Source organism: Mastigoproctus giganteus, chromosome 1 (assembly GCF_048544385.1).
Source record: "Mastigoproctus giganteus isolate SK-2022 chromosome 1, ASM4854438v1, whole genome shotgun sequence".
Lineage (NCBI taxonomy): Eukaryota > Metazoa > Arthropoda > Arachnida > Uropygi > Thelyphonidae > Mastigoproctus > Mastigoproctus giganteus.
Window position 1 is genome coordinate 278,416,591 of NC_143575.1, and position 16,995 is coordinate 278,433,585.

Genomic DNA, 16,995 nt, shown 5'->3' on the forward strand with positions numbered 1-16,995 from the left:
AGCTCCATTCCTTTCATTCCTCTCGCATTCATTCAGTGAAGAATGCAGAATTTGTATTCCTTGTTGGATCATGAAATATATTCAAAGATATAGGATGACAAAATTAATATTATTTTGCTACATTAAATTGTTCATGCCTGTTATCTATCATTTTATTTTAGTTTGAAAATTATAAGGTAATATGTTTATTACCTTTCATCACTTCTTTCATTTGAATATATTGATAAATATTTTCAATTGAATTTATTAACTGGAATGCCAACATCTGGCAGCTAAAATAACAAAATATTTGGCAACTCATGCAAAAGACTGGTAATTGTACGGTTCGACATTGACTGTTTGCTAGGATCTAGGACAGCCCCATGAGATTCGATCAATGATATACAGGAATTTTATCAGTGATATACAGAGACAAGGAAGTGATTATCCCATTGTGCAAGGCAATGATTAGGCTTCACCTTGAATACTGTGTACAGGTCTAGAAGTCTTGTGTGGATATATTGAAATGGGTACGGTGAGATGCAACACGATTAGTCAGGGGAATAAAAGGGTACAGTAAAGTATCAGAGACCTGATTGAAGTATTTAAGGGTTTAATGGCATCCTTACTCTTTCTTGAGCAATGGCCGTAAGGGAGTATCACATTTTAAATTGAAAAGAATGGTTGGAGAACAGATGTGTGAAAATTGCTTCAGCTGGAGAGTCAAAGTTCAATTTTTGGATCAAACTTCCATAATGGAAGTAAATAGTTTGAATACATTTTATGGAAGGATTAGGCAAATTATTAGAGGGAATGGACAGGCGATGATTGGTTTTTTGTGGTCAGTGCTGGTATAATATTGCTTTGTTGCTTCATTTATCGCTAGTAATACTAAAATGGTGTTAAATATATGTTTTGTCAAAGGTTTATCCACTGGTATACAGTATATGCAAATACTGTGTACCAGTTCTCATTTGTTTGCCATTTGGATGTCATGATTACATAAGTCCCAAACTTGCAATCAGTGGTGGCAGTAGGCTTTACAGACCCAGAAAGCAAATCAAAGGACAATGACAAGCAGACAGTTTGGTGACCGTAGTGGCACTGTACATTATTTAATAGGCAAAAAGTTGAAGGTGTTTGTGTGGGGGGGGGGGGGTAGCATTCTAAGTTGCAGCTAGTAGTAGTAGTAGTAGTAGCATGTGATGCAAGAAATCTTATGCAGCATCAGCCAAAAAATAATAAGATGGAAGTTGGTTCAGGCAATTAACCACCCGCTGGCCAAAGGCAAATTTCTGCACATCTATTCTACATCTGTTTTCCTCAATTCGAATTTATTCCCCCTTAGGTTTGTAATTTGAATAAGTGGAAGAATCCCATCAGAATTCAGCATGCTCAATCCTTTCAAGGCCTTATACACCTCAATCAGATCACCTCGCAGGTGCCTAGTCTCCAACCACTGCAATTTGCAGAACTTAAGCCTCTCTTCATAAGAGGATCCCTTCATTCCCCTTACCAATCTTGTTGCTGTTCTCCGTACATGCTCAGGCAAATCTACATCCTTCCTAAAATGAGGCCTCCAGACCTGGATGCAGTACTCAAGGTGTGGCCTGACCATTGCCTTATACAGAGGGACAATCACCTCCTTTTTCCTGCTAGCAAAATTCCTGTATATCATTGACAAAACCCCATGACCTGCCCTGGCAGGCTGTCTGCATTGTTCAGAAAACTTCATATCTGATTGCACAATTACTCCCAGGTCTTTTTCATTTTCTACCACCTTAAGTGTAGTACGTTTCTCTGGGGTTACTTCTACCCATATGCAGTATGGGTAGAAGTAACCTATTTGTCAATGTTAAACTTCAGTTGCCACTTGTCAGCCCATCTGCCCAAATTTTCGAGATCCTGTTGCAGTAGTTTCTAGATCTAATGAGACTCGTAACAGAGAAGAAAAATGCATAGGATGCATATAAATTATCAAGCGACTCAGAAGCCTATGGCAGATATAAGTTAATATGTATTCAGGTCACAAAGGAGGTTTGGCAGGCGAAGACAGATTACGAGAAATCCTTGGCAAAAGATGCTAAGAAAAACAGCAAGAATTTCTTTACTTATATAAACTCTAAAAGGAAGGGGATGAATCTGATTGGTTCACTTGACATCGATGGTTCGACTGTTGATGATCCTGCTCAGATAGCGAACAAACTGAATGAGTATTTTGCATCTACATTCACACGTGAGGAATTATTAAGATTTGAAAATGGCAGAAGGTTATCAAATTGTAGCAGGGTACTTAATGATTTTGTAATAACTAAGAGCAAAGTGGAAGAGAAATTGTTGAAGTTAAACGTAAGAAAAGCACCTGGGGTGGATTGGATCTATCCAGTTATATTAAAGGAGGCGGCAAAGCAACTAAGCAAACCCTTAGCCATAATTATGAGAGTGTCCTTGGACTCAGGGGAGGTTTCCACGGACTGGAGATGTGCAAATGTATCCCCAATTCACAAAGGGGGATCGAAGGGTGACTTGAGTAATTACAGACCAGTTAGTTTAACTTCTGTTCTGGGTAAAATAATGGAGTCGCTGGTTAAAGATGCATTGCAGGATCATCTAGACAGGACTGCAGCAATAATTCTGATACAGCATGGGTTTGTTAAGGAAAAGTCTTGTCTGACAAATTTGATAGGATATTATGATGTGGCTACAAAGAAACTGGATGCAAAAATTAATTTTGATATCATATATTTGGATTTCAGAAAAGCTTTTGACACTGTTGCGCATGGAAGACTATTGTACAAATTGGAGCAGAATGGTATTAAGGGTAAGTTGCTACAATGGATAAAAGGATGGTTAAGTGCGAGAAGACAGAGGGTGGTAATCAATGGGTGCTGCTCTTCTTGGACTAATGTTATTAGTGGAGTCCCACAGGGTTCGGTGTTAGGTCCACTGTTGTTTTGTATATTTATCAATGATATTGATGAAGGTATATCAGGCTTAATGTCGAAGTTTGCAGATGATACAAAGGTTGGCAGGGTTGTTAATGACAGTAATGGCAGTGTGCTTCTGCAACAGGATCTAGATAATTTGGGCAGATGGGCTAAGAAGTGGCAACTGAAGTTTAATCTTGACAAATGCAAAGTACTGCATATGGGTAGAAGTAACCCCAGAGAAACGTACCAACTGTGTGGTACTACACTTAAGGTGGTAGTAAATGAAAAAGACCTGGGAGTAATTGTGCAGGCAGTTATGAAGTTTTCTGAGCAATGCAGATAGGCTGCCAGGGCAGGTCATGGGGTTTTGTCAATGATATATAGGAATTTTGCTAGCAGGTAAAAGGAGGTGACTATCCCTGTGTATAAGGCAGTGGTCAGGCCGCGCCTTGAGTACTGCGTACAGGTCTGGAGTCCTCATTTTAGGAAGGATGTAGATTTACTTGAGCGTGTACAGAGAAGGGCAACAAGATTGGTGAGGGGAATGAAGGGATCCTCTTATCAAGAGAAGCTTAAGTTCTGCAAATTGCAGTGGCTGGAGACTAGGCACCTGCACGGTGATCTGATTGGGGTATATAAGGCCTTGAATGGGTTGGGCACGCTGAATTCTGATGGGATCCTTCCACTTGTTCAGATTACGAACCTAAGGGGGCATAAATTCAAATTACGAAAGGACAGATGTAGAATAGATGAGCGGAAATTTGCCTTTAGCCAGCGGGCGGTTAATTGCTGGAACAAACTTCCATCTGTCGTTGTGGAAGTTGATAGGTTGAATAAATTTAAGGAGGAACTGGACAGGGATTTGGAGGGAATGGTGTGATTTTTTTTTTTTTTTTTTTTTTTTTTTGGCTGATGCTGCATAAGCTCATACATTTGCTTTCTTGCATCACATGCCACTACTACCACCCATATGCAGTATGGGTAGAAGTAACCTATTTGTCAATGTTAAACTTCAGTTGCCACTTGTCAGCCCATCTGCCCAAATTTTCTAGATCCTGTTGCAGTAGCACACTGTCATTAACAACCTTGCCAACCTTTGTATCATCTGCACACTTTGACACTAAGCCTGATATACCTTCATCAGTATCATTGATAAATATACAAAACTACAGTGGACCCAACACTGAACCCTGTTTCATGTGCAACAGTGTCAAAAGCTTTCCTGAAATCCAAATATGATATCAAAATTATTTTGATATCATATATATTAGGTAACTCTGCAAATCTAGAAGAACTGCTTAATTTCATTCAGCAAATCCAATTTGATAAACAAATCTAACAAGACATGAATGCTAGCTATGTGTTAAAAAAACTTTCTTGGATCTGTTTAATGAAATTGTTGATTAGACTCTCTGCCCCTAATCAGTATTTACATCTTGTTCATCGTAGGCTATTTTTAAGTGGTGATATTAACATAAATTTTCACAAATTGTAAATATACAAACTTTAGAAATACATCTTGTATGTTTCTTTCTCTTTAACTAGAGGAATTCAATGAGCTCCACCTGCTTAATATGTGCCATTCCTTATTTTCAATCTCCTTTTGCATGCATTCATATCCATATTAATTTTGAGGTTTAAAAAAGTTATTCTAGCTCTTCATAGTTTTACCTGCTTGTGTTTGTAGGGTGTTTTTATTTTTAACCTGTCTGTCTTTAACTCTCACCACTTAATCCTTCAGCTTCACTCGAATGCAGATATAAGGTTGTAGTCCATATAAAATACAACCTGGGCTGATCTTAGATTTAATTATTTTTTCTTTGGAATTTGAAATGTTAATTTATTAAATTTATATTTAATTTAATATTATAATTTACTAGAAGTGATTACTGTTTACAGGCATATCCATTCTCTATTTCTCAATGATTTTTATATATATATATAAAAATATATATATGTGTGTCTGTATTTTTTTAATATTTATTTATGTAGGACCAATAAATCCCAATTTGTCAGCGCGGGTAAAATTTTTACAGAGTCAGCTTTCTGCGGCCCCTACCACCAATATTCAACGGTATGTCTGAAATTTAATTTATAAATTAAGAATTTTCTCTCTCTCTTTCTCTCTCTCTCTCTCTCTCTCTCTCTTTCTCTCATGTATGTGAGAGGGTTAACAAGATATTTTATGAATTTGATTGATGATAAATTCATATTTATGGAATTCTCAAGTCATTTTTTTATTAAATTTCACAGGGAGAGGCTTATAATGAAAAAGAGGAAAATCGAAACAGTAAATAGGTGGTTTTTTTTTTTTTTTTTTCGTGCATAAAACTGAAATGCATGCTTCTAAGCTTAAGTCTTTTTTGCTTGACTAATGCAATTAGTTAACTATCCCTGTTCCCTTAATTCAGAGGTTCCCAAACTTTCTTGGTTCAGTGTCCCAGTAATTTTTTCACAGCACCCCTAGGCCAAAATAAATATCTAACACAGTGGTTTTTGACCTTTTAATATATACCTATATAATAATTTTATTCTTGATATAGAGGTACTAAATAAAGGTCAATTATAGATCATAACAAAATTTAAAAAGATACGGTACAATGGATACCATACACCTTTCTATAATGAATAAATGTATAAATTTCAAAAAAAAAAAAAAAAAATTAAATAAATAAAATAATAATAATAACTTTAATTAACTTAAACTGAAATTACACGGCACCCCAAGAATGTTGTTGCAGCACCCTAATGTGCCGCTGCACCCGAGTTGAAGCCTTAAAATTCCTGAATCCTTAGATTACATCCAGTCCTTTGTGTCTCTGATCTTTAGATGAAATCCAGTTCCATTATAGTATCCCATAAGCTTGGTGAGGCCATATTGCTGCGTAACAGATCCATTCTGTGACTGCATTCTCCTCTAGATGGTCCTGCATTACTTCTTTAATCAGTAAACCACTATTTGTTAACTGGAAGAGAGACTAAGCTAACAAGTCTGTAATTATTCACTTCTCTTTGGTGTTTTTGACTTGGGAATACATTCACTCATCTGCAGTCCATAGGGGCCTTACCTGAATCCAGTGATGCTCTCATAATTTTAGCTAAATGTCTACCTATCTGTTCTGCTTGCCTTCCTTAATATATTTGAATAAAGTGGATAAATTTGCAAGAATATTTGATGCTATCGGGGAAGTGTTAGATGGGTCAGAAAACTGCTAGCTTGGGGGGGGTGGGACAAGAACTAATAGATTAACAGTAGCCACTGGCAGAGGTCAAAGTGATTCTTGCACCGCTTTTATTGGAATGAGCAGCAGCCTGGAAAACAAGATGCAGGGTATTTCAGAGATTGCTTGTAGTCATTGCAGTACAAGTAAACACATGGATTGTGTTAGGGTAACTAAGAATAGGAACAGGTGCATGTATAATTACAATTTGAAAATGGAAGAAGGTTATCAAATTGTAGCAGTGTGCTTAATGATTTTGTAATAACTGAGAGCAAAGTGGAGGAGAAATTGTTGAAGTTAAACACAAGAAAGTCACCTGGGGTGGATGGGATCTATCCAGTTATTTTAAAGGAGGCGGCAAAGCAACTAAGCAAACCCTTAGCCATAATTATGAGAGCATCCTTGGACTCAGGGGAGGTTCCCACGGACTGGAGATGTGCAAATGTGTCCCCAATTCATAAAGGTGGATCGAAGGGTGACACGAGTAATTACAGACCAGTTAGTTTAACTTCTGTTCCGGGTAAAATAATGGAGTCGCTGGTTAAAGATGCATTGCAGGATCATCTAGACAAGACTGCAGCAATAATTCAAACACAGCATGGGTTTGTTAAGGGAAAGTCTTGTCTGACAAATTTGATTGGTTATTATGATGTGGTCACAAAGGAACTGGATGCAAAAAATAATTTTGATATCATATACTTGGATTTCAGGAAAGCTTTTGACACTGTTGCGCATGGAAGACTACTGTACAAATTGGAGCAGAATGGTATTAAGGGTAAGTTGCTACAATGGATAAAAGGATGGTTAAGTGGGAGAAGACAGAGGGTGGTAATCAATGGGTGCTGCTCTTCGTGGACTAATGTTATTAGTGGAGTCCCACAGGGTTCGGTGTTGGATCCACTGTTGTTTTGTGTATTTATCAATGATATTGATGAAGGTATATCAGGCTTAATGTCGAAGTTTGCAGATGACACGAAGGTTGGCAGGGTTGTTAATGACAGTAATGGCAGTGTGCTACTGCAACAGGATCTAGAAAATTTGGGCAGATGGGCTAAGAAGTGGCAACTGAAGTTCAACCTTGACAAATGCAAAGTACTGCATATGGGTAGAAGTAACCCCAGAGAAACGTACCAACTGTGTGGTACTACACTTAAGGTGGTAGAAAATGAAAAAGACCTGGGAGTAATTGTGCAGTCAGATATGAAGTTTTCTGAGCAGTGCAGACAGGCTGCTAGGGCGGGTCATGGGGTTTTGTCAATGATATATAGGAATTTTGCTAGCAGGGAAAAGGAGGTGATTGTCCCTCTGTATAAGGCAGTGGTCAGGCCACGCCTTGAGTACTGCGTACAGGTCTGGAGGCCTCATTTTAGGAAGGATGTAGATTTGCTTGAGCGTGTACAGAGAAGAACAACACGATTGGTGAGGGGAATGAAGGGATTCTCTTACCAAGAGAGGCTTAAGTTCTGCAAATTGCAGTGGCTGGAGACTAGGCACCTGCGCGGTGATCTGATTGAGGTCTATAAGGCCTTGAATGGGTTGAGCACGCTGAATTCTGATGGGATCCTTCCACTTGTTCAGATTACGAACCTACGGGGACATAAGTTCAAATTAAGAAAGGACAGATGTAGAATAGATGTGCGGAAATTTGCCTTTAGCCAGCGGGTGGTTAATTGCTGGAACAAACTTCCATCTGTCGTTGTGGAAGTTGATAGGTTAAATAAATTTAAGGAGGAACTGGACAGGCATTTGGAGGGAATGGTGTGTTTTTTTTTTTTTTTTTTTGCTGATGCTGCATAAGCTCCTACACTTGCTTTCTTGCATCATGTGCCACTACTACTACTACTACTTGCATATAGACCAATGCTAAGAGTTTAGTAAATAAATTTGATGAATTTGAGGTATTGCTCAAAGCATCAAAGGCGGATATTGTTGGGATATCAGAAACGTGGTGTCACACAGATATAAGGAATGCAGAACTGGAATTTGGGGAGTACAATATCTGCAGAAAGGATAGACACGATAGGAAGGGAGGAGGGGTTATGTTATTAGTTAGGAAACACATAAAATCCAAGGAAGTGCAGTCAGTCAACATTGCTGGGCAGTACAGTGTTGAGTCAGTTTGGTGTGACATAAGCAATGGGAGATCAAAATTGAGAGTAGGTGTGTTATAGGCCTAATGACTCTGATGAGTATAATAAGAAACTGTACAGGGAAATAGTGGGCCAGTAAATCAGAGAGTCTTATAATGGAGGATTTTAATTTCCCAGATATTGACTGGAATTTGTGGATTGGTCACTCACACACTAGCAAGGCTTTTGTAGATTTATTGGATGATTGTTTTCTACATCAGCGTGTTTGGGAGGCAACTAGAGGGAGTAATACTCTTGATCTGATTATCAAGAGTATTACTCTCTACTATGTTGTACTGTAGCAACAGTTCAAGTGAGCGGGAAGTTGCTGCTATGGGAAATAAGCTTAAATTACTTCAAGCGGTATGCCAGCATTAAGCGACACTTAGTCTTCTGTGTTATATAGAAATCAGGATTGTTGTGATTAACACGAAGGAATTTTAATTCCTGTAGGGTAACTAATGCTAACATAATAAGGGCTACCAGTAAGGTGTACTACTCAGTGGTGATTGAGGAGTTTCACATAGTATGTATCAAAGTGAATTAGTAAGTAATGTACTGTAAAATATAACATCTTTATTTGTGACTGCTGATTTAAGTCCTTTGTTTTCCCTTAATGCTTTTTCTACTTTCCTTGTGTTAAATCTTCTTATGTTCTCTCCGAGTCACTTTCTAATGGCTTTGCATAACTTTGTATTCTGAATTTTGTCCTTGTCGGTGTTTGCCTTGCTCTTCATTTGGTCGTATTCGGTTCGTCGTGACAAGTGTTTCCTGGCTAATTTTTTCTTCTCCGGATTTCTTTTTACCTATAAGCTTCTCAGGCTTTTTCGCTTCCAGAAATTGTATTTCTCGTCGATATCTTGGTCCTGAAAGATCTGCAGGAGTTCAAACTTGTTCTTAAAATCCAGTACATACTGCCTTTTTTTTTTCTCTTCTGCTATCTCAAAGAGCTTCATATTATTTACTTGAGTCAGGTTTTTTTTTTTTTCCTTTCTTTTCTTACATCTATATCAAGTGTGCATCTTACCATTCTGTGATCACTTTCAACATTTTCCTTGTTCAGGACATTAACATTGTTCACAATATATCATTTGTTAGTGAGGATGAAGTCAATTTCATTAGTTGTTAATCCATTGGGGCTTTTCCATGTCCCCTTTCTGTTCACTCTTTTCTTGAAAAAAGTGTTCAATACTGATACTGTTCGAGATTCTGCAAATTCCACAAGTCTTTCACCTCTTTGATTTCTTTCACCAATTCCAGAATTTCCTATAGTTTCCCTTTCTATGCTGTTTTGTCTCTTTCCAGCCTTAGCATTGAAGTCCCCCATAATGCTGGTGTAGTGAGTTTTCTTTTGTTCATTAATGGTGCATATTGTGTTGGTGCATATATCATTATAATCTTTAGTTTGTACCTTTTAAGAATCCTGAATAGTAGTCTTGACACCCTTGGCAGCTATATCATGTTTCATTAATTCCATGGATTCTTCCTACATTGACACTCTAAGAAATTGTTACTTCATTCATCCTGTTTGCATAAAATCATGGTTTGCTTCCTCTGTCTGTTGTTCATGAATGAGGAATACCCTTAAGGATATTCTTCATTCGTGAATACCCTTAAGGGTTTGTTACTTGAGATGACTGCAGTTTGCTGAGCCAACTGCAGTCACTGGAATTACAACTGGCTATTGATTAATTCAGTGCCTGTTTTTTTTTTTTTTTGCCTCCATTTCATGCGATTTCAAGTGGTCACACATGAAAAGAGCCAGTGTTTCTGTAAGGCTACCTGACATTTGACCTACTCTTTCTTTAGCCACAGAAATAAAAACACTACAGTGTGCACCTGATATACCTTAAAGAAAATGAGACATTGAAATTTTAGATGATATTTTTGGAGAAAAATTGGGTCTTTTGGTCTGGGATATACAGTTTTTTTTTTTTTTTTTTTTTTTTTTCACTTGCCATTTTATATTAAAATTACTTTTCAATAATTTATCAAAATATACATAGTGATATTTTTGGTTTTCTTGATTTTAGCAAAGCAAACACTTAAATCACGACGTGCCCAGTATTCAAGAGATTTCAGACTGTTTCATATAACTACAAAAGATTTTCAAACCAGATCACTCCGATCAGGTTTGGCAATCAGTTTATTTTAAACAATGTTTGTTAACTTAACAATGTGTTTAAACTGTCTCCCCCTCCATCTGTTTTGTGTCAGTATTCCCTGTTTTCTTTGCTTTATTACTTTATCAGACAACTTGCCTGTTATTATCTTAACAAGAAATCCAGCTTGCATTAAACCTGTAATTCATTATGTTGATATCCAAATGCATTTTTGAAATTTTTTTGTAGGACTAAACAATTGCCGTGTATTGAAGATGCATGGAATTTTCCAATATCTCAAGAGATGGCATCCAGGCAGAATAGTGCAGCACATGGACAAATGGTAAGATTATATAAATTAGCAGTTTCAAACCTATGGATAACTACATCTGTCTACTTGGAGTAATTTCATCTTTTCCAAGGAGTGATAGATATTTACTGTCCATGATTTTGCTGTTGAGAAAGAATCCCTTAGAAATGTAGTTTTCAATAACACTCTTAATTACTGTGGAAACTGTAACCAAAGTGCAGAAATGTAAACTTCTGTAACAATACATTCCTATCCTGAAGTGGTCATTCATTTGATTGACCATCTGGGTTGCCCATGATCTTGTGTAGTGTTCCAGTCTTTGAATATATTTGCTGAAGTTTAGATATTGACTTTTTGCCGTTGGGGTATTTATCAATGGCCTAAAGATTACTGAGATATGAAAGGTTGGGAACCAAACTAACTGTAGTAAATTTTTATTGTTCAAAATTTACTGCAGGTGGTTTTGTTGTTTTTCACATTTTCCATGTATATAGCACAACTATGCACATGCCATTTTTGGATAACAATGAAAGTGCCCAAAAAAAAAAAAAAGCCAATTTTTCATATCCTTTTTATTATCCTTTTTTTTTTATCCTTTATCCGATTTATCCTTTTTTTTATTATTACGCTAATTAGGCATTAGTTAATAAATTTGTGCAAACCAGTCTCCCACCCACATGCAAATCTGAAAAATGAAATATTTAATCCTGCCATTATATATTAGCAGTGCGATTCCCACTGCTATGAAAAGACTCAGTTTCAGAAGATTTCTCATAGAAATCACAAATTGGCACTTTGAATCCTTGCTCAAAGTTTTGAACATTGTAGGCATTCCCATCAAAGTTACTCTTACTACACTTAATACCTCAAAAGGAAACTCTTCATTATTCTCTCTGTTCATTTAATAAAGGAAACATTTAATAATGAAGTTTTCTGAGCAATGCGGACAGGCTTCCAGAGCAGGTTATGGGGTATTATCAATGATACACAGGAATTTTGCTAATAGGGAAAAGGTGATTATCCCTTTGTATTATAAGGCAGTAGTCAGGCCACACCTTGATACTGTGTACAGGTCTGGAGGCCTTATTTTAGGAAGAATGTAGAGTTGCTTGATCATGTATAGAGAAGGGCAACAAGATTGCTGAGGGGAACAAAGGGGTCCTCTTACCAAGAATGGCTTAAGTTCTGCAAATTGCAGCAGCTGGAGACTAGGCACCTGCCAGGTGAACTGATTGAGGTGTATAAGGCTTTGAGTGGGTTGAGCATGATGAATTCTGATGGGATTCTTCCATTTGCTCAGATTACGAACCTGAGGGGTCATAAATTGAAATTGAGGAGAAACAAGTTGTGGAGTAGATGTGTGGAAATTTGCCTTTAGCCAGCAAGTGGTTAATTTCTGGAACAAATTTCCATCTGTCTTTGTGGATGTTGTGATAGCTTAAATAAATTCAAGGAGGAACTGGACAAACTTAGAGGGAATTGATGTGTGATATTTTTGGCTAATATGCTTGGCTAATTTGGCTTGCTTTCTTGCATCACGTGCCTCCATTACTACTAACCTTTATTACATGAACAGAGAGCTATAAAGGCTAAAAGAATCATATCCAAAGAACATTATTTTTATATTTTGTACACAATTTCTTCCAGTAACAGTTAAAGCTGAGTACCCTAATTGCTGTATACAGTTGTATTCCTTAAATTTGTCGTGACCAAGTGACATGCAGAAGGGGAACTCATTATGCTTATCAGCTGTGGTTAATATGTATAACAAAGAACTGATTGGCAATAACCAATCTGTTACCTAACTTGTTGTGCTACCATTAACCTTGTTAATGAAGTGATTTTAGAGATGACATGCAGAGGAGGAAGACATGGATAATCTACACCTCATCTTTTCAGGAAAGGATAAACCAAAATTGAGTTGACATAAACAGATTACTCCTGAAGACAAACAGTGCCCATATTGCAGAACTGGAGAGATCTGCACAGCAAAATTTAGGATATATAGAAATTGATTAATCAGTATAGTTCAGTAGGCATCAATCTACATGAAACATCTGTCCTCACAGGGATCCCTCTGAGTACAAAAGTTCTAATGTGCCTGTGTAGTTTTCAATTGAGAACATAATGTGCAGGATAGAATCACCACTCATGCTGCACATTGTGGTGTAGGTGGCATATTTCTAGCCACCAAAGTCCTCTCCAGGGGTATATAAACATCTTTAGAAGCAGTTTCAATATGCTTTGCCAGTTAAGCTCAGTTTGTTATGTTAGCTTTACACCAGTCTCTTAACAAACATACAGGTAGACCAACCCAGTAATATCTATGGTTGACTCATAAAAAAATTGGCTGCCACTCATGAATCAACAGTATGCTCTGATTGAACTAGAATCCTACCTTACAGCTTACGACTCTGTTTTGCCTACTGGGTGAATTTAATGGATATCATCCATTGTGGGGTAGGGTTTTCCCTGTGAGTTACTGCAAATTTTTTAGCCTGTAAACACACTTGTACAGGCATAATATACATTGATGCCATATAACCTAATTTGTTGATGCACTAAAGAAACCAACAAGAATAATTATTACAAAGATCACTCCAGATCTCTTGGATCATTCTGTCAATGTGCTGTATATACTGACTCAATCCTTAGAACGTATAGTGTTTTTTTTTTTTTTTTTTTTTTTTTTGATAAACACAAATTTGTGCTGCTGAACTCAGGCTCTTGCACCTATCCACTTTTTCCTACATGCTTAATCTCAGCTTCTGACTTCAATATGCTTTCCCATATTATTTGTAGACATTAAATGGATGATATTAGACAATCTGCTAAATGGTGGTCATTATCCTGTATTCCACATAGGCAGAACCTACGCAGTGGTTCTATAAGTAAGGAAACATGTTTGACTGTAAATATACTATACGCTATTTTAAATATATATATTTTATTTAATGCTAGCACAATAGAAAGGGTATACATAAATTAAAAAATAATAATAAATAATAATAATAATAATACATCTGTTTAATATGGCCACCATTTTTACAAAATTAGTCTTTTGAACACAGAGTGACACATTGTTGAGGTACAGTTCCTCAAATTCTCTAACTAGACTTCTCTAACTATTGACTGCTGAAGCTCCAGCAGAGACCTGTGCTTATTTCTAAATACCTTACCATTAAAAATCTCCACAAAAGTAATCACAGGGTGTTAATCCAAGGGGCGTGGTCACCATACGCCACAAATCTGCCACGTGATCCCTCGACCTAAGAACTCTACTTATAAGAATTTGTGGACAATTTTTCATAGTGAGCTGGTGCTTTGGACTGCATTAATGGAATGATTTTGTCTTTTATCAGTCTCAGGTAGCTTTCTCCTGTTACAGTTCCATCAAATAAAAAAAGGTGCAAGAACTCCTGTCCAAATTCCAGGTGTGTGTGTCATATGGGGAACATATAAAAGCAATAGTATCTTCCAATTGCACACTGTTCCCGCTTCATCAGACATCTTCACAATTGTTTTATGGTCTTTGTTGGGAGGGATTGTTGAGTCTTTGGCTGGGAAGGAAGAAAATAACTTTTACTGAAGGGTGAAATAAATTTGACACCAGATAGCACTTCAACATTCTTTAAGATCATAGGACTTTTGGGACTATGTACAATTATTAATTCAGAGCTTTCTTCCAGGCTAAACAGACTTATGTTTTAGATGGTCGTACAATTTCTTTTATTTTAGTTAATTTACTTTTAGCCCATGAGTCAAAGGTCAACTGGATAGTTGCCTGTGTGAGAAGGGAAGCATATACAGGCACTCTCCGACTTGCATAATACTCAACTTATGTAAATTTTTTTCAAATCAAAATCAAAAAAACTTTTGATTTAAATTTAGTAGTATAACATTATTTTGTGATTTTCTGATTAATTTGGTGTATTTATTCTTTACTCTGCCTTGTAATTGCATAAAAGTATTGGTAAGGGTATCCACGTGTTTACAACTCCGCTGAACGAGAAGTTCTTTAGCCATATTTAGCCACTTGATTGAATATTTTTTTACATCGAATTATTTCTGTAAGTAGCTTATAGACGTAGTGAGGATCGTTAGTTTATTCTGAATTGAGACAGCGAGATTTGAAAGTTAATTAATACTTAAGTGTCCGTAGATTACCGTTCGTAACTTTCCCGCCTTTGTGATACGATAGTTATATACCGTACTAGATAGCGTTAGTTGAACTTCGTTAGCAGTTAAATTGTACTTTTAAATAAGTACATATAACGACTTAGATTACAAACATAATATAATTAATTATATTTAACATAATTAATAACATAACATAATTAATTATAATTAATTAATTAATTAATAGAATCATGACTCAGACAAGAGCAGCAAATCAAAAGGCTCAAGCTAATGGAAGTGCGGTGGCTCAGAGTAGAACTGAGGGGGGCAGTTGTCCTCTGACTCACAGCCTTATAAAATGCACTGTTTGCTTGATGTTTGCAGAGCAATCGGGTACGGGACATGATACTGCCATGGGGGATGTCTTTGTGTGTGCACGATGCAAGGAGTGTATCGATATCAGGCAACAACTCAGCGTTCTTGTGGGCCTACATGAGAGCTTGAAGGACACGGTGGATGCCCTCGAAGAAACTAAATTGAGGGGCCCATCAAGCTTTCAGCTGCCCACATCAACGCCAGAGCTTGCACTTGGGCATCACGTGACACAGAGGCAACCCCCAAGGCAGAATGCGCTGGTCCCGAAGGAACTAGTAGTTGTTGGTGACTCTATTGTCAGGGAAACGGGGAACATGCTTTGTAAAAAGGATAGGTGGAACAGGACCAGGATATGTCTGCCAGGGGCAAAGGTTGATGACGTTGTAGAGCGAATATCATTTTTTAAGGGCACAAAAGGTGATATAGTTGTACACGTTGGCACTAATGATATTAAGAGTAGGAGACTGGCAGAATTACTTAACAAGTACAGGTCACTGTTGAACAAAAGCCGAGAATTAGGGTTGAATTTGAAAGTGTCTGCAATTCTGCCCAGACACGGGCAGAATATGATGAGGGAGTATATGATGAGAGCCTTGTCGATCAATTCGGCCCTGGAAAGATTGTGCAAGGCTCAAGGGGTAGAATTTTTTTCAGCCTGGACTGTACTTGTTAACAGGAGAGGTTGCTTCTACAGGGATGGGATACACTTAAATAGAAAGGGTGCAAGAATATTTGCTGATGCTATCGAGGCAGTGTTAGGTGGGTCGGAAAACTGCTAGCTTGGGGGGAGACAAAGACCAATAGATTGACAGTAGCCACTGGCAGAGGTGAAAGAGATTCTTGCACTGCTTCTATTAGAATGAGCAGAAGCCTGAAAAACAAGATGCATGATATTTCAGAGATTGCTGGGAGCCATTGCGGTACAAGTAAACACATGGGTTGTGTTAGGGTAGCTAAGAATAGAAACAGGTGCAGGTATACTTGCGTGTACACCAATGCTAGGAGTTTAGTAAATAAATTTGATGAATTTGAGATATTGCTCAAAACATCAAAGGCAGATATTGTTGGGATATCAGAGACGTGGTGTCACACAGATATAAGGGATGCAGAACTGGAATTTGGGGAGTATAACGTCTACAGAAAGGATAGACAGGATAGGAAGGGGGGGAGGGGTTATGCTATTAGTTAAGAAACACATAAAAACCAAGGAAGTGAAGCCAGTCGACATCGCTGGACAGTGCAATGTTGAGTCAGTTTGGTGTGACATAAGTATTGGGAGATCAAAATTGAGAGTAGGAATGTGCTATAGGCCTAATGACTCTGATGAGTATAATAAGAAACTGTACAGGGAAATGGAGTGGGCCAGTAAATCAGAGAGTCTTATAATGGGAGATTTTAATTTCCCAGATATTGACTGGAATTTGGGGCCTGGTCACTCACACACTAGTAGGGCTTTTGTGGATTTATTGGATGATTGTTTTCTACATCAGCATGTTCGGGAGGCAACTAGAGGGAGTAATACTCTTGATTTGATTATCAGCAGTGATTCTTCATGCATTAAGAATCTGCAGATAAATGAACCACTAGGTGGCAGTGATCACAGTGTGCTGAAGTGGGATTTACTCAAAGAGGTAACTACCATTAGGGGTAAAGGGAAGGGTTATTGCTTCCGTAAAGGCGACTACAATGGACTGAGACAGTATTTAAATTCTATACAGTGGGACCAACTGATGATGTTACCAACAGCAAATTCAAAATGGGAAGCATTCAAAGAACTTATCTTGGAAGCTACTAGGCTTTACATACCAACTAAGAAATATTGTTCAAGGT

The 16,995-nt window shown here is 37.5% G+C and overlaps 1 protein-coding gene across 5 annotated transcripts in view; it reads left to right on the forward strand.

Annotated features, from left to right (window-relative positions):
- Positions 1-16,995, forward strand: part of Utx (Utx histone demethylase) — a 758,689-nt gene that overhangs the window by 533,040 nt on the left and 208,654 nt on the right. For all 5 annotated transcript variants that reach the window (XM_090377749.1, XM_090377755.1, XM_090377761.1 and 2 more), the window contains 2 exons: positions 4,902-4,983; positions 10,611-10,704. In XM_090377749.1, the coding sequence (XP_090233875.1) occupies positions 4,902-4,983; positions 10,611-10,704 (176 nt within the window). The remainder of the gene's footprint in view (positions 1-4,901; positions 4,984-10,610; positions 10,705-16,995) is intronic.